The sequence below is a fragment of the Dermacentor variabilis genome, chromosome 2, assembly GCF_050947875.1.
Source record: "Dermacentor variabilis isolate Ectoservices chromosome 2, ASM5094787v1, whole genome shotgun sequence".
Taxonomy (NCBI): Eukaryota; Metazoa; Arthropoda; class Arachnida; order Ixodida; family Ixodidae; genus Dermacentor; species Dermacentor variabilis.
In genome coordinates, this window is record NC_134569.1 from 235,987,594 (window position 1) to 236,013,688 (window position 26,095).

The 26,095-nt window shown below is 45.9% G+C and overlaps 1 protein-coding gene across 3 annotated transcripts in view; it reads right to left on the bottom strand.

The window, feature by feature from the left end:
- The window catches only part of Bcs1 (mitochondrial chaperone BCS1), a 90,221-nt gene that overhangs the window by 28,799 nt on the left and 35,327 nt on the right, over positions 1-26,095 (bottom strand). For all 3 annotated transcript variants that reach the window (XM_075682718.1, XM_075682717.1, XM_075682719.1), the window contains exons 6-8: positions 15,950-16,013; positions 13,132-13,301; positions 11,753-11,870 (exon numbers count right to left, since the gene is read on the bottom strand). In XM_075682718.1, the coding sequence (XP_075538833.1) occupies positions 11,753-11,870; positions 13,132-13,301; positions 15,950-16,013 (352 nt within the window). The remainder of the gene's footprint in view (positions 1-11,752; positions 11,871-13,131; positions 13,302-15,949; positions 16,014-26,095) is intronic.

A 26,095-nucleotide genomic window follows, 5' to 3' on the forward strand; every position in this document is an offset into this window, starting at 1 on the left:
CGTCTAACATCACTACCAACGAAGTCAATCAGCCATACAAGCTCACATGAGCATGTCACACAGTGCTGCTTCATACATTTTTCTTTCTTGTGTCACTTGAAAAAGCCTTCACAACCAGTTCTTGATGCTAGCACTGCATCTTCTCACTTCCCACAAACACTTCTCATCCACAATAAATGACCGTGGGGTGCATGCTACCCAGAGAAGTTGCGAACACATCCGCTCCGCTCAACATGTAAAAACATTTTCTTTACCAAAGTAGACACTGCCAGTGTGTGCTAGTTGCTGAGGTACCTCAGTACCATCTGTGATCAAGAGTATTAACAGTCTTTGACCGAATCTACACCGCCTCACCATGACCTTGGGTCACAGAAGTGTTCAAATACTTTTTTTCTTCTTGTGCTACGTACAACAGAGAAACAAGGAACGTGCCCACAGACATATAAAATACAGACCCTTATTAGAGTGGCAACCAAATTACAGTCGAACCCACTTATAACGATACTGGTTCTAACAATATAGTTTAACAATAACAACAAATTTGAGCCGCTGCACGATGGGCCGCTGCTCCAACAGCTGCTGCGTGCTCATTTTCCAGCCATCTCCGCATGGCTTTCTCCTGTTGCCCTTCCGCCCCTCCGAACACAAATTGGCTGCACCCATAGCTCTACACTGCCCCACCCTCCGAAACACGAATGGACTGCACCAACTGCACCGCTCACAGATTGCTCGATTGCTCACATGTTGCTCGCTGGCTCCTCATTCAGTGCAGTTCTGCAAACAGCTTAATCGTGCGCTTCCATCTTTGCTGGTTGCGTCGAAATCATTCCTGGCCACACGGTTTCTTAGCCTCACTTGACTCGCTGCTGAAAGGGAAGATGGCTGATCTGCCCGCAGATCATCGGCAATGCACACTGTTGCCGGTGAAAAGAAAGTGCACGGCTATAGATTTGGGAACTAAGTGCTTCTAACCGATGAGACGATTGTCACGAACATGCTTGCATCAGATGGCAACGATGACGCGGTAGGGCAGGCTACCTCAATGTTGTCCTCACTGGAGCCCCGGCAGATGATTTTGTCCCTCCAGGGCTTCATTTTCGCAAGAAACCTTCCACTGCACTACGTGGAGCACCTGGATGCCTTGGAATAGGATGTCGGCAAGCTTTGCGTAAAGCATGCAAGGCTGACAGACATAGGCTAGTCTCGTGCAAGCTAGTGAGAAGTACGTGTACATGGCGAGATACTTCTGGTGATCTGTCTTAAGCGTTTCTTCTGGATTTCTCAAGCTGACAGGCTGCCACGGCAGCCTTCTCACAATTTTTAATTAAAAGGCCCCCTTTGTGGCCACCAAAGCGATGCCTCGACGGTGTTCTCATATCGCTTGCCACCCGTGACACCTCTTTACAGTTATAGCAGTGCCATTCTTTAATGCCGACAGTGGTGGCTTGTTATACGCAATCACAGCACCCAGGACGCATTTACATGAGTGAACATAATCAGCAGCCGGATGGAGGAAGGTGGTGGGGAGGGGCAATGGCCTCCCCACCATTATTGTTTTCTCACATCGGCTCTGCCATTCCCCTATTTTGATTTTTTCATGCAACCCGGTTATAATAATTATCGGTTATAACAACAGAATTTTCATGGCACTTGAATATTGTTATAAGTGGGTTCGACTGCACATATATCCCTCTCTATTGCCCCTGAGATGTCAAACCACGTAGTCAAAATAGAAAAAAAGCAACAGACTTCAGTAACTCTTTGCTTCCCTCAAGTCTGTGACTGCAAACTGCCGTTACAAGCCCCAAACTCCACAACATGCTTAGACACGAAAACCAAGCTCCTGTATCTCACGGACACCATAATGCAAACAAGCCAAACCCTCTACCTCGTTATCTGCAGCACATTGTTCCACATGCCTCCAGGAATCCCCATTGTTCTGAGTTCACTAACGTCCCTCGTCGAACTACACAGGTGCTCTACCAAAGGCTCTGACTTTCAAACAATCTTTTTGCATCTTATTCCTTAAATTTGCCAAGTAACGTTTCAAGGCTGCACTGTATTAAATGTGCTTCGTTACTATAGCCTTGCAGTATTCTTTGCTGTACCTCATACAAACTCTTCGCTTCACACACGCACAGAAATAGAAGTTTGCCACGATATTAATTTTGCTTATTCTGGACATTTTCCAATATGGAAGGACTATTAAACGATACAAGCATTATGTAATTGCTTGTGCAAAGTACCGTGGCATGTGGTTAGAGTGCTTGGCTCAAAACCCCATGACCAGGTACACTCGTTTGGATGTTCACTCAACATATGTGTGTTTCTGAAAAAAATCCTTGCCTCCTTGATCAGCAATGCTACATGCATACCCCCTGTTGTGTCACATTGGCAATTCATGTCAAGACACACTGTCCAGGTGCCCAACTTATAGCTTCATTGTTTGCTGCACCAAAACAAAAGCAGGTTCCAAGAGCATCCACTATAGTTGCAAAGAGCAGGGCTTGTGTCCACCTTGAAAAAGCAGTAACTTTTTTATGCTTTGCCAAATTTATCTTTGCACTGCTTTTGCTGCAAGAAGTAAACCACCAAAAAATCTATGCATTATGTTAACTTCTATACTGTTGTGATGGACAAATCAATGCTCGGAATACTGGGACATCAGAGGAATTCATTGCATGCCAAGCTATCAAAGGAACGTTGCAGGCATCGAAAAGAGGAGTGTGCTGCTGCTTTTGTGGGCTCCACAATACACGGTGCTGCAACCTTGAGAACATATGATTGTTAATAAGTCCTCCTTGCGCCAGGGTGGCTTGTTCAAAATGTTGAACCATGTTCCTTTCCTTTGTCTTTAATTTAGAAGCATGCCTTGAGAAACGTACTTCACATAGGCTCATGTAGAGCAGACCTTGAAGTGCACTGGCACACAGACAAAAGGCTAAAAAGAAAAAGCAGAAGCAGACAAGACAGTGGTTCTGAAAGGAACAATTGTCCTGCCTACTTTTTTGTAACCTTTTGCCTGTGTGCCGGTGCGTTTCGAGATCTGTTCAACATGAACTTTAACCAACTAGCCCGACTCACCATCTTGTCGCACGGGCTCGCTGGAAAACCTCACAATGAGAACAAAAGTGTAGGTGAGGAGTTACTGCTTAATCCGTTGCACCTTGCATGATGCAGGGCATTGATGCGGAACATATGGCGATAGCTCTTTTTCTCTCTCTTTGTCTCTCTTTTTGATAAACGCACTGTTATTCACAGTAACAAAACTGGACGAAGCACAGACCACACATCACACCCTGCATGGTATATATGCTTCGTCCCTCTGAATAACTGTACCTTTACCCAAATATGTATTACCAGCTGGCCCCAATTGCAGCTCTACTTGTGATAGCTATTGGCATGTCGTAGAAAGAGTGCATGCACAGTTATCTTTCGTGCCACAATCCATTTCTTACCCAGCGAGCCTTTTTGAGGGCACTGCTTTTTAGTGCGGGTCAGTGTGTAATCATGTGGTATTCTCCTTTTGCGGGTTTCCTTTTTCAGCAAAATAATCTCAATAGCCTGAGTCATCGCCTACCCCCCATTTAGGCAAAAGATCAATTATGTCAAAACCACCGAGTCAACGCCCACCCCATAGAACATATCCCGCAGCCTGCAAAATTTGCAGAAATATCCTCCTGAATGTCGTGACGGGAAGAAAATAAGAAAGAAAGAAAAAAAAACAAGACAGAAAGAAACTGTTTTGTTGACGCACTTAGCCAGATGCAGTTGCATGCAACAGGTGGTGCTTTCTTTCAAAAGGGGTCTACTTAAGCTGCAGTCTTGCAGTCTGTAATCGCACAGTCACTGCCAGTGGTGTTGCTGCCTTTTTATACACGACGAGGAACAGTTACACAGTCAAGAAGAAAGTGGAGGTCATTGAATGTTACCGGAATCATGAAACGAACATCATTTCAACGTGGACTGCAAGCGTGTACAGGAGTTAGATTTGAACTTTGAAGCGCTGCTGCACGAGTGCCACGAAAGTAGGACACATAAGCACACCATCCACAGGTGCCATGCAGTCTTCAGCGAAGAAGTCAACGAGGGATTGATGAATTTCCTAACAGAATGAGCAGCGGGATGAACGGTAAGCAACTGGAGCCTTCAAGGGCATGCGACATAGCTTGCCGGGGAGATGGGCCTCAGTAACTGTGAGGCCTCCCACCAGTACCTCTACCGATGAAAGAAGCGGTTCAATGTTTCACTGCGTGCTGCCACCAGTGGCAGCCTAAAGTTTCTGGCGGACTACACAGAGGGGAGCACGGCCTTCTGAAGTGTTGTGCATTTGTTTCGGCGTTGGAACGAATATGATGTTTCCTTTGAGGGTCTTGATGAGGACGACCAGTAAATAAAGGTTTTCTTGAACGCCAAACACAAGCTTTTTCTTTCAGTTCATCCGTGAAAGCCGTTCGTGGCTTGTCACGCTCGGTTTAGGTCGAGCGGTATGTCATCCGTCCCGCCCAGACAGCCACCACTGTGTAGACATCGCACACACATACAGCAGTTTTAACACAATAGCGTTAAGAGCCCCGTGTCGCAAAAAATCCAGTGTCAGCACCTTGCATCGGATGTCGTTTCATGAAAAATCGTTCCAAACCACAACCACGTAGGTCTTCCACATGGCGCAGAGGCATTACTGAACTGATTGAATTCCTAAAAGTAAAATGCGTCAGAAAAATCTTAAAGTATGACCTATAACATACAGACATAATAGCATCGGATTATAATTTGAATATGCCAGAAAACATAATTCTGTTACGTGGAAACTCGAACACAAACCCCTTTTCCAGTGTTTCTACCATTCACAGAGTGGTGCGGCCCACTCAGTTCCTTGCACCAACAGCACCCAGATGGCGCTCACCTCTGTGCATCCACAAGAAAGCTGCAGTTGACAGGAAACGTAGCAAGCACACCGGGATCTTTGCACGCTATCACATTCCACTCTTAAAGGTCAAGGTTAAGCATCCTCCAAATTTTGTTTGCTCACAACTCACTTCCTTATCTGCTTTCAGCGCTTGTCACCTTGCCAGCTTGTGACTCGGATATTTTTCTTTCTTTCAGGGTACAAGATAACATCCCATGATAAAAATTTAGTGTATCTCTTGTCAAGCTATGCTAGATGCTAACAAACAATGCATATTTTCTTGCATATTCCAATTTTTTTGTTTAGTCCCCAAGACATGGCTCACCCAACTTTTTTTATCAATTTCAGGTGGCGGGGTGGGGGGATGACTCGGATGACTTTGTGTTCTCTTTATTGTGCACAGTGCTATTTCTGTAGGGGGTACAGGCCCCGTCAAGCCGAATTCATTTGGCTTTTTGTCTGTACTCCTGTCATCTGTACATGTATAGATTCAAATAAACTTGAATTGAATTGAATTGATATTACAGTAGACAAGCAGAAAAACATCCCAGTTTGAGCTTTCGCATAACTGTCTACAACTTATTAATTGACGTCTTGTCAATTCGGACAGTAATTCACTAGTTATATTGTTACATTGCCATGACGATGAAGAACAAAGCATTGGCAAAATTGTCAGTCACTAATCTAACTCTTTATTGGGCAAACTTGTGACTAGGAAAACAAGTGACACTCAAAACACAATGATACTGGCAAGCACAGTTGTCAGTCAATGAAATCTGATCTACGTGTCAAGTGTGTTGGCTATTTTATAAGTGACTCGTCATACATTGCAGTGCAACTGCTGGCGCTCTCATATAATATTGTTACAGTGGAAAAAGAGGACAAGGTCCTTGACGGTGAAGATGATGAAATGGCGACAGCCTCTCGGGATTCTCAGCTGCTGTTTATATACGCCTTGCAAATACACTGTGTAAATGGTTTTATAACCATGACAATATACACTGCCGTTCGATTTGTGCATGCAATCTGATAGGATTCTTTCATACATAATTGCCGACAACATTAGAGAAAGTTGTGCATTGCACCAAGCGCTAACTTCGTTAGCTGGTGAAAAACGGTCACCAGGAAAAGATAAACAATGTGCGTGTGTCAATATGATTAATCGTAATTGACTAAGTTTAAAATTACTGAAAGTTGAGCAAGTTGGTAGGGATTCATGTTACTGAAAGGCAGGTGTGCAAACGTGGACGCGACAAGCAATGAAAAGCACTGCACAAACACCGACTGTCAATTGAGAGCTCACACAGTGGTGGAGGAGAAGGAAGACTCAAAACCAATCTGTGCATGCTCAAGGGAAGGCAGCGAAATCCCATCAATCGTCAACATGTGCGGCTGCTCACAAAAAATAAATGTTTAGGCATGACAATTCCTCTGGGTGCAAAATAATTGAGTGCTGAATAATGCATGTGCTATCAATATTAACGGTATGCCAAGCCTTAACCATACGGTGAATTTCCTCATTCTTGTCTCTAAGCAAAGCTATAGTACTTTCTGGTAACATTGGAGTACACTTGCAATAGTGACAGTGTAACAAAACGTTAGACGGTGTTGCAATGGTCAATGAACATCTAGATTCAATTAATCTGAGACTGATGCAATGCCCTGACTGCCCTGCACAAAAATGGCCGCAGCTAAACTGAACTTTATTAACTGCACCCATTCTTCATTCAGTGAGCTTGTTGGTATGCTTTACATACCACTGATCAGGTCTTTTAGTGCAGTTCAACTGGTTTTTCTTTCTTTCTTTGCATGGGAGTGCATATTTTTCCTAACTTGTCGTCAGCCATAAAGACAACACTTGAACCTTTATCAAGTGCCTCCTTTTTTAAGGGAATGCTAGGCTGAAGATAAGCTTTTGAACTTTCTAACCAAGTTTAGTCAAATTTTGTGGGTTGATTTACCTTCTTGTCATTAGAATACACTTTGAACTTCATCACTCTAGCAGGAACAGAAAAAAAAAAGAAGCTATAGTCATCATATCAAGCTTAGGAAAGTTATCATTTCAAAAACAAAGGAGATACACTCATTATCTAATACATTCAATATGGTATATAGTGCAGAATAGGGCAGTCATTTTTTCATTTACTTCAGTTCTGTAAAAATCCTGTCACTTGAAAACCAAATGTGTTTCTTGCGTTGATAATATCAGTGTTGTCGTCTTAGCAATTTTGTTGCTAGATTAAGTAACTTGTATGTTTAGCAACATTTCTTTTTTCTTTAGCAACCAGCAACTATTTTGTAGCAAGGCGACAGTAAAATTGGCGACATTTTAGCGACTTTGAAGTGAAGAAAGTTGCTTCAAAAATTACTTTCTAGAATGTGTTTTATTATTCAATAGGTAGAGAAAGACCATCGAAATTGGTTGTACAGCACATGAACTCTGTGACCATGATGAAGCAACCATGGTCTGCACTTACAAAGGCTGCGGTTAACTGCGACACTTTTTGTCCCATCTCTTTCTTTTTCTTTCTTTTGGAAAGCTATTAGAAGGATTCTTAAAATGCTATGGACGCTATAGATTCACATTAAGTTTGACTGCTAGATGTTCACAAGTGTAGCAGTAAATTATCTAAACTTATTGCAATAGATTTAAACTGAATAATAGGACATATGAACTATAAAAACTTAGGCATACAGATAAGATCGGCTGGCATTATTGACACAAATCAATACGCTGTCTCCTTTTTCACACGGCTCTTGGACAAATCAATACTGCATGGAGCGTTCAAGTGGATTAAGTGGCAGCAATCTAATATTTCACCTGTATAAAGCTCATATAATTTTCATCGCCGTGTAAACACCATGACCAAGATAGTGTTGCATATTTTTTTTTTTTTGACACGAGCACTTAAAGCTAGAAATTTTGTATTCGTAATGCGGTCCATCTTTCTTGTGGGACAATCACGTGACCCGTGGTCATTTGAACCTTGTAAAATTTTTCATCTTGAAATCCAGAGGTAAATGCAGGATTTCGGCTGTCATCATGCATATTTTCTATATGTATGAATAAATTAAACGAAGTTCTCTACACCCTGCTGATAAATTTACCACTTATTCTTCACTGGCATGGACACTAGATGAATGCAGAACACTCCGCTAGTAGCATTACACCATCCTAGCTTACATTATAACGTTACAAGAATGCCTACTTTATATGAAAATCACTTGGCTGTTTTAGCAAAATTTTTAGCAACAATAGAGAAAATTTTAATGAGAATTTAGTGACCTCATTACCTCAGTTTAGTGACATGCTCAAAAAAATAAGATGGCGTCACTTCTGTTAAAAAGTATTTAGAAACCTAAGAGTACCTTACCTTGTTTTTGAGCAAAGTTCACTTTAGAAACTACCTTGAAAGTCACTTTATCAATGACGTTGGGAAACAATAGCTTTTGTAATAGTGTTGCTTGGACAAAATGTGCAAAATAGGGAAAATAAACTTAAAGATTGCAGGACATGCAGCTTTACTTTGTGGTGTATAGTGATTAATCACTATTCACCATATTCACTGCATTGTGCCCTTTTCTTCAAAGTGACACTGCTCAGCAGCGATCGCTTCAGTATAAATTGCAGCAGCAACTGCTTTTCAGGTGTCAGCAGCCTCGTCTGTGCTCGTGAATGCTTTCCCAGGGTGTCTACCAAGTTGACATTTTCAAGTTCCCCGAGTTTTCCAGGTTTTCCCTGAGTGACACAGAGCTTTATTTTATGTCAAGACAGGCTGACACCATGTCACCCGATGCTGTCACTCTAAAGTAAGCACCTAAAAAAAAAACTTAATTCCAGTTTGAATAGCAAGGAGTAGTGTTTATTTTATTCAAAATAGAAAACTGAAGGGAAGGGATAGTAATATGCACAGTGAATATCTTTGAAAAAAAAAATGATAAAGCCCATTGCAAGTCGAGTCAAACATCTTCAAATATGAATAAAAAGGAGATGCATACAGAAGTAAATCTTTTCGAAAATGAGCTATTTCTATCAGGTGATAGCAAGATCATTGGTATTAGGCCCGAACTTTGTCACAAGTGAGATTTTCTCAGCAGCTGCAAAGTCAACCTCAACTGTCCTCACATACTCTCAGCCCGTGCACCATGCCTCAGTGTTGCCTTTCACTGCTTTAAAGAGTTTATTTTGGTTTGGCTGAGGGACACCTGCATCTTTGCGTCAGCCTAGACATTGAAGGAGCTTGAGCTAAACAAGCTCAAGCTCCTTCAAAGAAGAGGCCTTTCCCGATTATTCCTAAATGCGACTGTCATTTCTGTTCTTGTCCTCGTTCCGGCGCGCGTTCGCCCCACGGACCATTTGAAGCATTCTCTTGGTCAGTTTTGCAGTCAACGTCCGATTTTTCGGACTTCCTAGGGGCCACCAAAACGTCCACAAAATCAAACCAGGCAGTCCAAAAAAACGAATGCATGTCTTTTACTACCCTTAAGGGCTCAATTCGTCACAGGCACGTCCAAAAAAGCTCTGAAGGCTTGCCAGTACACTTATTAGGCATATCGGTGCTCGAACTGTGACAGGAGACGGCGGGTGGACGCGTGTATTATTAAGGAATACATACTGGGCCCCGTGACAATTGCCCCTTCCCACACTTGTGAAGCTTCACCGCAATACTTCACGTACGCTTCACCGCGTAACATTCTGTGCTGAGGCGAAGCTACCTTTCGGCAACCGGTATTGTACAACGCGTCATGCTTTCTAAGCTTCGAAGCCAATCGCGAGTATTTCAGAGGCGGAGTAGGTGACAGCGGCGAATTTTTTCAATGAAAAACACGACACCGAACGGCAAGAACCTTAATAGCGGACGTCGAAGCAGCTAGACCTCGCGTGGCCGCGCGAAATGGCTGGTTCGAGGCGGCGAGATAATCAAAACGGCGGTGTTGGCTTTGATTAATGCTGTTTAGGACTTGCGGTCGTGGCAAAAAGTCCGGAAAACCGGACAGCGAAGGGTTCTTGCGTCTGAAATTACAGACGTTCTTATTCATTTGACTATACGGGGCACGTGGTGGTGCCGCGAAGCCATCCGCATTATCGGGCATTTCCCAAAAATCGGCCGTCCGGCAAATCGGTTGTTGACTGTACACTGGCAAAGAGAATTCGTTTTGATTCCTCTCTGTTACTCGAGCCAGCAGTAGGGCGACTTTCGTTCCCTTTTAATAAAATGACCGCTAATTCTCCCTGATTGAAGCAAAAATTCCCCGAGTTTTCCCTGAGTATCTCCAGACTATTCTAAATCCCTGAGAATTGCCGGTTTTCCTGGTCGGTAGACACCCTGTGAATCCCATAGTTACATGGTGGACGTGTTTGCTCATTTGAACTCCACAATACAGCTCCAATTCATGAAGCACTCTCTTGGTCAACACAGCTAGTTGGATGAGTTGGTTCAGCATTGCAAGCATGCAAATATGGCTAAGAGACAAAGACAAAAGGAAGGACAAGACACACATAGCACATGATGCTGCATGCATTGAACTCTAGCAGAGCCAATGCTCAAACACTGCTGCAGACACACTCCGCTGTTCTCAGGAGTGCAAACTTTCTTCAAGCACCTCTTTCACAATAAAGCCATGCCCAGTTTATATGTATTCTGCATCTACATCCTTGAGCATTGTTCAAGAGGCTTTGGCTTCCTGTGCCTGTTGCACAGAGATGTGAGCTCTTTGGCAATGTCTCTAATGAAGGCTAAAAGGTGGGTTATTGGCACCGATGGCTTGTTGCCTTCAACAGAGGTTTTCTGATGAGTATTCAGTTCCATGGTAATCCACCAAATCAAGTTTCAGAGTCACTTTCATACTCACCGTAATTGAAAATATGCCATCTTTGTTGCCTTTTCGTCAAACCTAGTTACATCTTCAGTTTCCCAATTAATTATGGCTCGCCACAGCCAAAAATATTGCTTTCTTCTAGCACTTTTTTCTGCAGATTATCCAGCAGCCTCGGTAGGTCTATTAGGGCTAAAAAGTGCAAAAAACTAGTTGACTGATTGCATAACACAACTGTGAAATAAAGCACAAGGACACACAATGGATCCAGACTAAGAATGCCAAGCGTCCCAGATTTAGCGGGACAGTCCTGACTTATCAGTATATGCCCTGTGCATCGACTTGGTTAAGTCAAGATGGCCAAATGTCCTGACTTTTATTTCTTTTCTTACTGGATAACAAAACTAGACCAGATTTTCTTTTCATAATGTGTGACACCTCAGTTGCACAGTATTCTTTTTTTCTGTTTTACTGAGATAAACAGAAAGCCAATTTCGTTTTTGTTGTGGTTCTAGCTCTGTTGTAGGCTCTAGCTGTTCACAGCACTTCTCTCTGTACTGATAGCCTTGTTAGTCAAGCAACCTTTCTTGTTGAAAATCGCGACACATTATAACTAAAACGCTCGCTGAAGTTTGTTGCATGTACAGACTAGTGGCTCCTGGCGATGACAAGGTCAGCTGTTGCCAGCCACCACCCTCGCCCTCTTCACTCGCTCCTCCCCATCCCGACTTTGTTCACTCAAGAGCTTGCAACCCTAATGCAGATGGTATTGGACAAGCTAGTGCCAACTAGCCTCAGAATTGGCTCTTCTAGCAAAGAACTATCATCTTTCAAACAAGGACGGTGCGTCCAATTCCTTCCGTGCAGAGAACCAGAGAAGCTGAAGGCATTGCACTAATACTATTTGTCTTTGTACTTTCACTGCCAGATTTGTTATTTTCTTCGTACATTTCAGTATGTCATCAGCCAACCAGACTCACCTTTTGCACAAAAGACAGCAGTACAATGCTTGCAAGAGGGACTCACCGGTCCAGATGATTGGTGGTCATGAACACGATTCGTGCCTCTGCAGAGGCCACTCCATCCAGCATGTTGAGCAGACCGCTGAACGTCACCCTGCTAAGCCCTTCATAGGCTGCCTTCACTGCAATGAACCACAACAATCCACTAGGATGACACCATTTCAATACCTGCTGCAGCTAGGTATCCAACTGAAGTGCTGTTCCTCACTGTACCCAGATTGTGGCAGATGATGTGACAGCACACAATGCAAGAAAAAAGTTGCCATTCAAGTCAATAATAATAATAATAATAATAATAATAATAATAATAATAATAATAATAATAATAATAATAATAATAATAATAATAATAATAATAATAAATGTGTACTATGCCCCGTGACAGTGGCCCCTTTCCATTATTGTGCTTCACTGCACAACACTGCGAAGCTTATTAGTCAAGTTCGAGTTATTTGGTTAAGGACAATTTTGAGATCAAAATACCTGAAGTTTGGGCGCTGAAACGCTTGGGTGCCTGCCGGGACCATCGATAGGGATCGACTTAGCCGGAAATTCGAATTAACCACAGTCGAATGAACTAAAATCTACTCTACTGTGTAGAACACAAGAACTGAAATTTGGGTGAGTTTGTAAGAATTTGTAATTGACTTTTAAAGTGCAAAAATTTAGGACACAAAATGGAAAGTCAGACAGGATGAACGCTACTTAAAACTAAAGTTTATTTTTGGAAAAACACGTCTATTTATCAGTCGACACAGGGATCAAAAGCAAAGTACACCATTGCATAAGCACACCAACACCCCCCCCCACCCCCCTCTTCCGCACTCACCAAAAATTAAAAAAATAAAGTAAGTTATAAAAGGGTAATTGTGCCATGGCGAAGCTCATAAAAAATAAAAATCCAAGAGCTGTGGACGGTCAGTCAACCACAAGGTGCTAAAAGTGTTCAAAGAGCAAGGGCTAGGTTTTGGACTTTTTGTTCGAGACCCCAAAAGAACACAGGATTCAGTTCCTAAACCTGCAGCTTGTGCTTGGGGGATCACAGGTATAGTCGAAATACATGTCCTGATCTGCGAAAGCCTTCCTAAGCTTTCATTCATGCTATTTCAAGCTTGTCAAAAATGGCATCGCCTTTTCCTGCGTCTGCTCGGTGGTGATCAAGTCTTGCCAACACTTCATAAAACAGTGCGTGGATGGTCAGATAAAAAAAACTTTGCAAACCTGGCTACCCTGAAGCTGTTGTTACAATAGCCAGCTTGAAATAGGCAAGATGGAGTTGGCTGACACAGGAAAGAGATAACTGAAGACTGTAGGGAGAGGCTTTTGTTTCGCATTGGCCATGATGAACACAGTAAGAGAGTGGGAACCGCCACCACCACCCACCTGTGCTGCTCTCCTCCCGGCTGACAAAAGCAGCATCAATGTCCTCGAGCAGAATGATGCTCTGCTGGGGTGCCACTGACATGAGGTGCTGCAGCCGGTCGTCCGAGAGGCCCCGCTCACTCAGGTTGAGCACACAGATGCTGTACTCGAGGGCACCCGCCAAAGCTGTGCTGCACGGGCCCAATGAAAGCTCGTGGTTTGTTTTTGATCATGAGTGTGAAGTTGCGCTACATAGTTCTAGTGCAGCCCTCTCCATCCTGTAACGTACCTTGGCGCAGAACCGTTCGACACCAGAGCAGCTATAGGATTCTTGAATGATGTCGAATTGCATGTTTTTAGCCCCATTAATTCATAGCACATCCTTTTTCGAGAGGATGCCGCTGTGATATTGGTTCTGTATAGCATACGCCTCCAGGTCCTCGCACTTCAAGGGCTCTGTTAAGGCAGTAGTGCTTCATGCAAATGTTTACCTCCAACATATTTTACTATATCATCATTGTTTCACAATGTATCTTTCATGCCTATAGTAAAGCTCATCAACCGTTGGCATAATTTTACCTCATATAGGCAATTGACAGCGACTGTTTTTTAGGCCCCTTTACAGCCATGTAACATCAACCTCTCGTTATTCACAGATCCACTGCGAACTCATTCACATTGGGCTGGCGCTCTTTGGCCATATTTGGCCTTCGCGCCACAAAAAACCACATTCATCATCACCATCATCACATAGTTTTAACAGCGCACAAGGAAGTACACACACACATTTAACATCATTTAACATACGGCAACCTCATCCTGAGTGTGTGACTGCATCTTTGTGCTTTGTTACAGCTATGTAGTGCAATTTGACATCCATACACAGCACCAGTTGTTTGAGGGACATCAAAAAGAAAACTAAAGCTAGCCCAAACTGGTAGATCACACTACTAGACTACCAGAAAGGTCAGCCTTACAGGGAGAATAGGATTTGTAGGACAGAAAGAATGCGTAGGCAAAAGTTGTGTGGCAGCTCCTTTAGAGTTGAAGTTCCCACAGGAGATCTTCATAATGACATTAAATTTATAGATTTTGACAGCATCTGCTTAGGGCCAGTTGAATGTTAATCAATAAAGAAACACTACACTGCATCCAAAAGTAACCAAAGGCTCAGTCTGGCAACCTCTATAGAGCTGCTCTTGCACAGTAACAAGTGGGATACTTGAAAAAACAACATCAAGAATCTCACAGTGACAGATTTGGCATGCAAGAATGGGGCACGAAATTTTAAACAGGAAGATTGGCTTTTTTATTGTCTCCGGTAATAATTATAATTTCTGTGCCAGAGAAATGCCAGTTTCTTACACAGCACCTTGACAGTCCAAATTGGGATGCCATATTTAAAACTGTCAATTTCTGCCACATTGTTGAATTTACCATCTTGTCAGCTCTTCTGAATGGCTTAATATGCCCCTTTCTGATTGGCTCAAAATGTATGAACTTGTGTTACATATGTAATAAGAATTTTATTTATGAACAGAAGACAATCAAATCACGACAAAGTATAGCCATGACATGGAATACAATATACTTTCGTTAATTCGACTTTGGTTAATTCGATCCTAACTGAATGCCCTGATTTTCACTCATGATTTTCTATGGTCCCAAACTTTCGTTATTTCTAACCCGAAATTGGCCTTCACTAGACAATTCGAGCTTGACCAGTCAGCAAGCACACTCCTGGCCCCTACGGTGACCTAAATAGTGACATCTTCAGTGGCAGTGTCTGTCTCAATGGAGCTTAGTGGAGAGTGAATGCATTTAACAAATGTCAATATCTCTCGTCGAAAACGCCTATTTCCGGTCTGCCCTAAGCAGATTTTCAAGCGATATCTATAGCAAACAATGTCTGTTTACGGTATACCCGACATTTTTTTTTTTTTTTTCAGAGAAGCTAAGCTGAAAACTGCCTGCGCACGAAATCAAAACCGCCTTCGCGGCGTTTGCATGCTTTACCACATAACAGAGGTGTATTGCGGCATAGCTGGCTTGAGACAGGACGAGCGTGTTGGGAGAGAGGTAGTGAATGTTTGGCTTTTAGGCAAGGCATGGCAGATAAATAACTTCACAAGACGCATATCTAAGAGCATTTTTTCAAACTAGTGTCGAAGCTGTTTCAAATATCATCTAACTCCTTGTGGTCTTGTATAGCTCTCTGCTTTCAACATATACAGCAAAAATTAACCAGATATGTGCAACGGATGCCTTTCCAGAAATGAATTGTGCCTTCGCATTGTACCAATAAAAAAGACACTATTCTTTCTATGTACAGTTACTTTGAGTGCTTTCATCCAATGTATTCAACATGAATGATGCTGAAATTTATAATAAGGTCTATTAAATATATTTCCATAAACAAACTAGTGGGCATATCATATTGACCGCAAAAAAGACGGGGACAGAGGGAGAGAACACATAAACAGCACGGGCGGTTTATGTGTTCTCTCCCTCTGTCCCCGTCTTTTTTGCGGTCAATATGATATGCAGTAAATACCAACTAGGCCAAAGTGAAGTTCTTCTTAAACTAGTGGGCATATATAATAACATACTTATAATGAATTTCAAAGGGATAAAACAGACATGCCATTAGCCACAGTCTTTTTTGTGTGCTAAAAGCATCAAAAACTGAATGCCATCTAACTCCATCTTGAATCCTGCTATATACGGTATGTAAGCTCTACCCGCCAACTTTAGCTCACCAGATAGTTCATTTTACAAATTGCATGTGCCGCTAAGGCACAACTGCTAGCATCTGCATAGACGCCCTGGAGTCACTTACATGAAACTGCTCTTGCCACAGCCTGGGGGCCCATACAGCAGGTAGCCTCTTCGATACGGGATGCCTGCACCAGAACGTGATCCACCGTTCTAAAAGCAGCTACATAAAGCATGGACAGCAGGGGGACAGTGACGACAACATGACTGTTAGGGACCTAATAGCAGTTCACAAGAGGTGATGGACGTTGTAAAACACAATGTGCGCACTGTCATCCATGTCTATTATCTCTTGTGCACTCCTACTAGGTTCCAAAAATTTATGAACTGATGCACGTATAGATTCCTGAACACAAACCCTGACCGTCAACCGAAATGTCGTAAGTATAAATGAGATTTTTTGGCAGTGAATCTTTTTTTCCAAGATTTGGTGAACATTTCTCGGCATCTATTTCTAATTTCTTTTTTTCAACAAATTTGGAATTTACCAGCACCTGTTTTCTTACATGGCCCGTTTTCGGCATTCATACAGGGGTGGGGAGGAAGGAGGCCTCAAGTTTTTCTGTTCATTTATTGTAAACCAATGCCTCAAGCACATACCAGTGGTGATTTTTCCTGATGTGAAAGTGACTTATGATAATTTCACACATGAAGTGAACCTACAGTCATTGGAGGATGTCCAAATTGGTGGCTGAATGTTTCAGTGGATCCATGACTGCTCGACGATAACGTCCTTTCTTGTGCAGACCAAAGATGGCCTCACTGTTCACTATATGGTACATATGGTGGCATCCAAAAGGGCGGGGTATTGAGCCCTACTCTGCTTAATCTAACTGTGGTCAGCCTTGCTGAACATTTAGCCGAGACAGTTCACTAATCAATATATGCTGACAATATTTGTCTTTGGCCTTGTGCGGAGAATCGTCTTGAAGTATGTGTAAGGATCCAGTGAGCAGCCACCCTAACTTGTTAATACCACAAACAATGCCTTAGTGCATCCACTGAAAAATGTGTGTTAATTGCATTTATGCACAAACCCATGACACTGCACCCTATTTCTCTCAATGGCCAAGCTATTGCATACCAAAAGTCTCATCGCTGCTTAGGTGTGACTATTCACTGGGACCTTTCGTGGAGCCCCCACTGCATCTACCTGAAGCGGAGACTAATTTCGATAATTCATATAATGAAGCTCCTGTACAGAAAAACCTGGTGCATGTCAATACGGTCCATGCTGAATTGAATTCTGGGGTTTTAAACGCCGAAAACCACAATCTGATTATGAGGCTCGACATAGTGGGGGACTCCGGATTATTTTGGCCACCAGGAAATTTTTAATGCACCTACAATGCACGGGACACAGGCATTCTTGCATTCTGCCCTCATCGAAATGCAGCCACCGCAATCCATGCTGCAGCTGTACAGAGCTTTTTACATATCTGGGTTTTTACAGTACAGCTTGCCAGTTTTGGCAAAAATGTGCAAAACAAATGTTTGCACCCTCGAAAGTTTGCAAAGGCCAGGCCCCACACACGTGTCTTGGACTACCACAGTGCGCCTGGACTCATAAAACAACCATGATTGCTAGAGACCATCTGCTTCCAATATATGCGCATCACAGTTGAGAACCTCAGAGCACACATTCGACACCCGTTGTGTCTCCAGTCATTGCTGCTTCGCCGGCACAAAGACCTTAAGCCATATTTTCAAAACTTGTTGCAACACATCAAGGCTGCTTTCTGCTGGGCTTTACACCAGCACCAAGACCACTGTTAAACTGGTGGTGCCTATAACAACCACAAGGATGCCACACAATTCTGGGAATCACACAGAAGACTTGTAATTCAACAATGGCTCTATGACAGTTCACCTTGTCACTATTGAACAAGTTATATGGACAAAGAATGCACATTTGTATGCATCACAATGTATTTGTCTCAGCCACCAGCTCCACAGGTGCTGTTGTCAACCTGGCCTTACTAGTCACAATCAAGTTCAGTGTCCCACGTAACTACATCTACAGCAGCTGAACTTGCTGCCCTGTGTGCAGATGTTAATCACATTGTGCAAACACAACCTCAAAAGTGGGTCCTTTTTTGCTGCTCCAAAGTAGCCCTTCAAAACCTACAGTCAGCGTTACGATGCAGGACACATGAACAACTTGTGTTGCAGACTAGAGAGGTTATCCATCTAGCTCACACAAGGGGACATGATATCATTGCCCAATGGCTACCGGGACACTGTGGCATCGTTGGTAATGACCTAGCCAGAGACACAGATTCTTGGACCACAGACACACGAACTGAAGCAATGTAGGCATTGCTTCAGTTTATCAGGGTGTCTACCAAGTTGACATTTCCAAATTCCCTGAGTTTTCCAGGTTTTCCCTGAGTGCCTTTGCAATATTCCCTGAGTGACACAGAACATTGTTTTATGTCAAGACGGGCTCCCTACATCATGTCACCCAATGGTGTCAGTCTCTAGTAAGCATGTTAAAAAATTAAAAAAACTTAATCCAGTTTGAATAGTAAAGGGTAGTGTTTATTTTATTCAAAAAGAAAACAGAAAGGAGGGGTTATGTAAAATGCACAGCGAATAAAACATCTTCAAAAGAAATAGTGAAACCTATTGCAAATCAAGTCTTACATTTTCAAATACGAATAAGAAAGAGATGCATACAGAATATTTTGGGATATGAGCTATTTCTATCAACTGATAGCAAGCTAATTGGGTTGAGGTCCGAACTTTATCACAAGTGAGATTCTCCCACAACAGCTGGTAAGTCAACCTCAACTGTCCTGACATACTCTCAGCCGGTGCACAACGCCTCATAGTTGCATTTCAGTGCTCTAAAGAGTTCTTTTGGTTGAATGAGGGACACCTGCATCTCGGTGTCAGCCAACACTTTGCATTTAGAGTGCAAGCTCCTTCAAAAAAGCGGCGGCATGCTTCCTTTCCCCTTCATTTTTCAATGTGTACGTCCTTTGTCTCCTTGTTCTCCTTCTGCTGCGCGTTCGCCACACGGACTATATGAAGCATCCCCTGGAACAGTTGTACAGTCAGCGTCCGATTTTTCGGACTCTCTAGGGGCCGTGAAAGCATCCGAAAAAGCAAATGCATGTGTTTTACAGCCCTTAAAGGCTCAAATCACCACAGGCACTTCCGAAAAACCTCTGAAGGCCTGCCAGTACACTTATTAGGCATATCAGTACTTGTACTGTGACGGGGGATGGCGGGTGCACGCGTGCATAGTTAAGGAATACATACATATCGTAGTGTTCAATGGTATCAAGGTTCCTAAGTATATGCGTTATGGATCCACGCTCTATCCGTGCAGTCTCTACAGGAAGCAAATAGAAGTTTGCAAAGTATGCGGCAAGGTCGGCCACAGGCGTGATGTGTGCCCCACACCGAACGTACGTGTTTGTCTTTCGTGCGGTGTTTCTAATCCTAGAGAGGGCCACAAGTGTGTCCCCAAGTGCAAGCTCTGTGGCGAAGAACACCCCACTGGCGACTGCCTCTGCAGAGCTATATGTGGTTCCATATGTGGTGCGGCGACGGCGATGGGAACGCCGTGACGCCGAAGAACAGCGAAAGCAAGCACTCGAATCAAGCTCCTTTACACACCTAGGACACTCCCGCTCACGCAGCGCTTCCTGTTGCGGATCCCGCAGCGCGTCGCGCCATGCCTCACGCCACGCATCACGTTATGCTTCCCGTTATGCCTCGCGCAGCGCATCTCGTGGCCGCGGCTCGTCGGAAAGGAACAGCTACAGTGCAAAGCGATCGCGCTCCCGTGACAAAGTCAGCTGGGCCGACGTAGCCAAGGGTGAAGTTAAAGGCAGCAGAGCCAGCTCCAACAGCACCACTACTGGCCGAAGCACTCCGAGCAGCTGGCAGGCGTGGATTACCAGCCCCTACTACAAGGAACTCGAACAACTCCGCGCAACCAATGCAACGCTGCTAGAAACCACGGGCCGGCTTGCCATACAGCTAGCCGAGGTCAAGAAAGAACTTCTAGCACAGCAAGCCCATCCAAGGACAGACCCAGCTCAGTCACCCGAGACACCTACACCCGCCACCGACACGCCATCACACCAAGGCATACAATCAATGGACACAACCCAAGACGAGCCCCAGGAGGAGATGACCACTGATCCGACCCCCAAGGAACGAGCACACACCGAACCTACACCCACCGCTGTCCCCGAGCAGAACACCGACACGCTATCGCACCAAGGCACAGAATCAAAGGACAAAACCCAAGACACGCCCCAGGAGGCGAAGACCACTGACCCAACCACCAAGAAACAAAGACGCACTTCGTCACAACGTTACAAGGACGTGTCTCAGTGGGAAACTCAGCTCGAAGCCAAAATTGAAGCGCTCGCCAACACCTACACCAGCACGGCTGCCGTGACCGACCAACGACTGGCACGGCTGGAGGAACTGATCACCACGTCCTTCCGCACCATACAAGAGCGTTTCGAATTCATTGAACACACCCTCAAGCCCATAGTGCGCAGCCCCACCTTTTCAGCGGAATTCGCCAACCACCCATACCTCCAAGAACAGACGCAAGCCCCACCTTTGCCACAACTATGTCCAAGCCCATTCCACAATAGGATCGCTGCCGGACCTTACGGTCTGGCAGTGGAACTGCCACAGTTACAACAACAAGAAAGCAGTGCTGCAACAACATATTACCACTGTAAACAAGAAACCCAACATTATCCTGTTGTAAGAAACGGCGACGTTGACCCCTTCCCTCCCTGGATATCGCGCTCATGTTAGCCAAGCGGAGGGACGTTCGTCCGCAAAGGGCTCACGTTCACCGAGCACCAACTCAAACATGGCCGCAGCAGCGTGGAATACACCTTCACCGAAATCATCCCAAGCAAACAATGAAAAGGCAGCCTGTTCATCGCCAACATCTACAGTAACCCCAAGCACCAAACACAGAAATTCAAGACCCTACTACACACAGCCAGCACCCAAGCCAGAGACAACATGTTGCTGATTGGAGGGGATTTCAATGCCACCCATCGAGCGTGGGGTTACATGAACGACACGGCCAAGGGACGGGACTTATTACAGGATACCCTGGACCACAACTGTGTCCTAATCACAGACCCCACGCATCCTACCTGCATCGGCAACTCCGTAGCACGAGACACTACACCAGACCTTACATTCATCAAAAATGACCACATGGGCAAAGTAACATGGCACAACATGGGCGTCGACCTGGGCAGTTACCACTACATCCTTGAAATTACGACACCCAACCAATTACGGAGCAATACCATTATACACAAGTGGACAGACTGGGACAGATCCGTAAGGGACACCTTACCACAGCACAAGACATCACAGAGATTGAAACCTGGACAGCGGAGCTTCGCGATGCAGTGCGCTCAGCCACAAAGACCATAGAAACAGACGAGGACGTCATCATCATGGACAGCTGCCTGGCCCATCTGATTGAGGCCAAACGTTCGATACAGGCGCATTGGAAGCAGCACCGGTTGAACCGAAAATTGAGGAAGAAGGTGGCTGACTTAAGCAGGGCCATTGAACATCATTGCATTCTCCTGTGCCGTCAGCAGTGGAATGAAATCTGCAACCGAGCTGACAGGGAACTGCATCGCAGTTGTACATGGAACCTATTTCGGCACCTTCTAGACGAAACAAAGACCAAGTCATTCCAGCGCGACTGCCTGGCCCGCCTCATGCATACCATAACACAACAACAAGGAAAAGAAGCTGTTATCAGGAGCCTGGAAGCCAAGTATCTGCCAGACACGCCAACGGAAACCCACCCGCCGTACGGGGGGCTGCCCAACGCGTGGCTCGACCGAGAGATTACTATATCAGAGGTAAGGATAGCGCTGCACGAGCTCAACACTCGCTCAGCAGCCGGCCCCGATCTCGTTACCAAGAAGATGCTACGCAACCTGGACGATGCTTCGATAGAGACCCTAACCCATTACTTCAATGAATGCTCGCATTCGGGCAAGCTCCCCCGACAGTGGAAAACGGCAAGAACGATCCTGATTCCGAAACCGGGCAAACCACTGGACATCAGCAACTTGCGTCCCATCTCGCTGACGTCCTGAGTGGGCAAGGTGCTGGAGCACGTGGTCGCCAACCGGTGGCAGGAATACCTAGAGAAGGAAAGCCTCTATCCTGACATGATGATCGGCTTCCGGCGCAAACTCAGCATACAAGATGCCATGTTACAACTCAAACAAGAAATCATCGACAACAAGACGCAAGAGAGCAAAATAATTTTGGGGCTTGATTTACAAAGTGCATTCGACAAAGTCAAACACTCCGCCTTATTAGCACAAGTATCAAGGCGCAACATGGGAGTAACGAGCTACAATTATATTCAAGACTTCTTGACCAACCTCACGGTGGAAACTGCACACCGGAGACCTCAAGCTCCCCGAACACAAGCTCGGTAGTACGGGTACTCCACAGGGCTCGGTCATCTCGCCATTGCTCTTTAACCTCGCCATGATCGGAGTAGCGAGGGCAGTAGCGGGGACCGGCGTCCAGCGTAGAATCTACGCAGACGACATTGCCCTGTGGGCGGCCGGCAGCACAGACACCAGCATCGAGCAACAGCTGCAAGCGGCGGTACCGCCATCGAGCAGCACCTTGACGGCACAGGCCTAATATGCTCGCCCGCCAAATCCGAGCTATTCGTCCTCACACCGCTTCGACTGGGACGGAAGTGCGCTCCCCTTCGGGAGTGTGACCACATCAAGATTGTGACTGCATCGGGGCAACGCATCCCCGAAGTTCCCAAGATCAGAGTTCTGGGCCTGCTGCTCAACAAGAGCGGCCGCAACGATGAGGCCATCAACAAGCTTACCACCAAGGCAATGGACGCCATCCAGCTCATACACCGAGTCTCTACACGATGGGCGGGCATGCATGAAGACAGTCTCGTGCGCCTTGTCCCGTTGTTCGTTATCAGTGACATCGCCTACGTTGCAGCCTACCTCAACTGGAGCGTCACTGACAGGACCAAGATCAACATGCTGATCAGACAAGCTTACAAGACGGCGCTGGGCTTAAAGGGAAGCTGAAAGCTTTTCCAGAAAAAATGAGTGAACAGCAGTACATCGTGGTTTTCAACCCTCTGCATTCGAATATCGCATCGAAATTGAGCGAAAGAAAGCGCAAACATATTTTATTTCAACGAAAAGTGCAGCAGCAGACACACCCAGCTCGCGCGCCTCATTTTCGCCTGTGATTGGTCAGGCGCCTCGTGACGTCAACAATGGCGTTCGTCCGGACCGACTGCTGCCGCTACACAGGAAGCACGGTTCAAGGCAGTTTGGTGGTGTTTTGCTGAGATGGTCATGGAAAATTTCGAAAGCTTGCGTTTCTCTGAAGTGTTCGGCGTTAAGTCCAAATTCCACGAGAGCGATTTTGCACGCGACGGTGACGGGCGACGGCTCCGAGCGACAAAACGGACCGTCGCTTGAGCAGATCGCTCGGTGTTGTCGCTCGATCGGTCGTTTCTAGAAATCTAGAACTCGTCGCTCGTCGCCCGCGAATGCTATGAGTGACTAGCCAATAGTGCGAAGCCGAAACTGGATGTACATAACTCAAATACTACTGTTTGTCGCACGGAACGAGCAAACTATTGAATTTTACACGTGCAAAAATAAGAACCTAGTGCGAGACCTTCAGAAATATTTTATGCTCCTTCTTCAGTAAAATACATCAACTTAACTTGATAAAGCATGCGTCACGCTAGTTTCGGCGCGTATATTGCTGCCCTCATACCGGGAAGTCATCGCTCAAAGCCGTCGCTCGCGTGGAGTTCGGCTTGCAGGCGACGAGTGAACGCGACAGACATCACCTCGCTTGTCGCGCTGTCGCATGCAAGATCACTTGTAAAGGGTTTATACTTTACTCCCTACATGTACAAGCCAAGTGCGAAGAGCCGGCCTCTCCAAGAAGCAAAAAATGCTGGTACAAGCACTGCTTTCCACGTGAACGAAGGCGAAGTGTAAGCATCTCCTTGTGTTGGAAATGTTCTTTGGCAAGTATGTTTTTTGCTAAGCTGCATTCAGCGTTCCAGTGAGTACTTTTCCGGGCAAACAGCTGTAGTGTTATGTTCCTGCATGCCTCCTCGTAGAACGTAAGCGGCGATGCGATCTTCGGCATTTGTGCACTGCCCCAAAGCTGTCAGCAATCTACACAGATGGTTTAAACGCGGGAAAAGTTTACCGGCTGTTGTAGCACGTGTAGTATAGAACCTTCATCAGCGCGCCATCTGCACGCTACTCGTAACCGGCGAATTCCGTCAGCTACGTGAGATGGTCGGTTTCTCTATGTGTGCGAGAGAAGGGGGAGCGCAGCGTCCTGGCGTTAGCAGGCTTTCCAACACATGCAAACTTTACGCTTGCACTGTGTTGTGGTAGCTGCATGCAGGCTGTTTCACAACACACGTGCGAATAAAAAATTCGCGGCGCTTGCCGATGAAACCTGCGTCAAGGGTGGGAGATAAACATGCACCTTCCGTTCAGCGTGCCAATTTTTTTTTTTAGAAGAATCCAAAGCACGCATTATTGATAAACTCCAGTAGTAATCGTCACGGAAGTGGTTAGAGCACAACACTGTTGTTCTTGAGCGCTTGAAGTTGTTTCGCTTCACAGCAGCCTCCCACTTAGCTGAAAGCTTCTTGTCTTGCAGGAACTAACGGAACATCGAAGCATCGTCGCGGCCGCTGGTGTTCTTGCAAGCGTAGGCTGCACAGAACGCCGGCATGATCGCCCTACAAGTTCAATTGATGCTGCTCACGTCAACTACCACTCCTATATACACACTAACAAAGGAATGTAGGGTCGAGCGAAGCAGATTAGGACGGCACGCACGCAGAAATAAGCCCGGTCAGGCACGGTCGCGGAGACTGCGAAGGAGCGGAACACCAGTGCTGACGTCACTACGCCGCGGTTTCCGGTCTCCGCTCGCATCGTCAGCGTCAGCAGCAGCGCGCGGCGCTCGACGGGGAGCGGAGCTACAGCACAATTTTAACCGACGATTGCGTCGCTCCTAAGTGAAAAATCCTCCCCAAAATGTTACCTTCATGGTTTGTAAGGTTCCCGCATCCGTATACGAGCGTCTTATTGAATTCGACAGACTCTTAATTCAGCTTCCCTTTAATGAAGACCACGAGTACGGCTCAGCTCCTGCAGCTCGGCGTCCATAACACCCTAGAAGAAATAGCCGAGGCGCAGCTCACCGCGCAAATCGAGCGCCTCTCTACCACCAAGACGGGCCGCAGTATACTGACGTCCCTGGGTTACAACCCCCAAGCTCCCAGCCGGCAACCGTGCGAGATCACAGATGAGGCGCGAGCCCACATTTACGTGGCCCCCATCCCCAAGAACATGCACCCAGAGTACAACCAAGAACGGCGGCAGGCGCGGGCCCAAGACCCGCACGCCCGGTACGTGGACGCAGCGGAATACAAGCGGGAAGGCTTCGCGGCAGTGGTCGTTGCGGCGGCTACCGGCACCGACCGCTACCAAGACAACGGCAGCTAGTATGCGGTGCACGAACGCTACAGACGCTGAGGAGGTTGCCATCGCTCTGGCGATCACCGAGGCCGAGTGTCGCACCGTGCTCAGCGACTCGAGGAACGTCGTGCGCAACTTTGCCAAGGGGAGAATATGCGCGCCGGCGGCCGCCATCTCCAACTCCAACTCCAAGACCGCGGCAGCACCGTTCGTATCAAGTGGTTCCCGGCGCACGCCGGCGAGTGTGCATGCTCACCGAACCGCAACGAGACGGCTCATCCGGCGGCGCGAGCGCTTACCTTCCGCGCCACCGAGAGTGACCGTTCCGTGTGGTGGTTCGAAACGAGGGACAGATTGACCAGTTATGCCGAAGTAACCAAGTGTTACCGCTTAGCTCGACGGACAATGCCGCCTCCCCACCCGGCACTCAGTCGGGAGGAGGCCGTAATCCTAAGGCAATTACAGACTGCGTCACTTCTCGCCCCCGCAATGCTGCACGTGCTTCACCCAGAGCTCTATCCGAGTGGGCTGTGCTGTGTTTGTGCAGCTGGTCTGGCGGACCAATGGCACATAATGTGGGACTGTGCCAGGTTCCCGACGGCAGCTACCTCCAGGACTTACCCGCCCGAACTTCAATGTGCACTGCAGTCTGCAGGTAAAAGTCT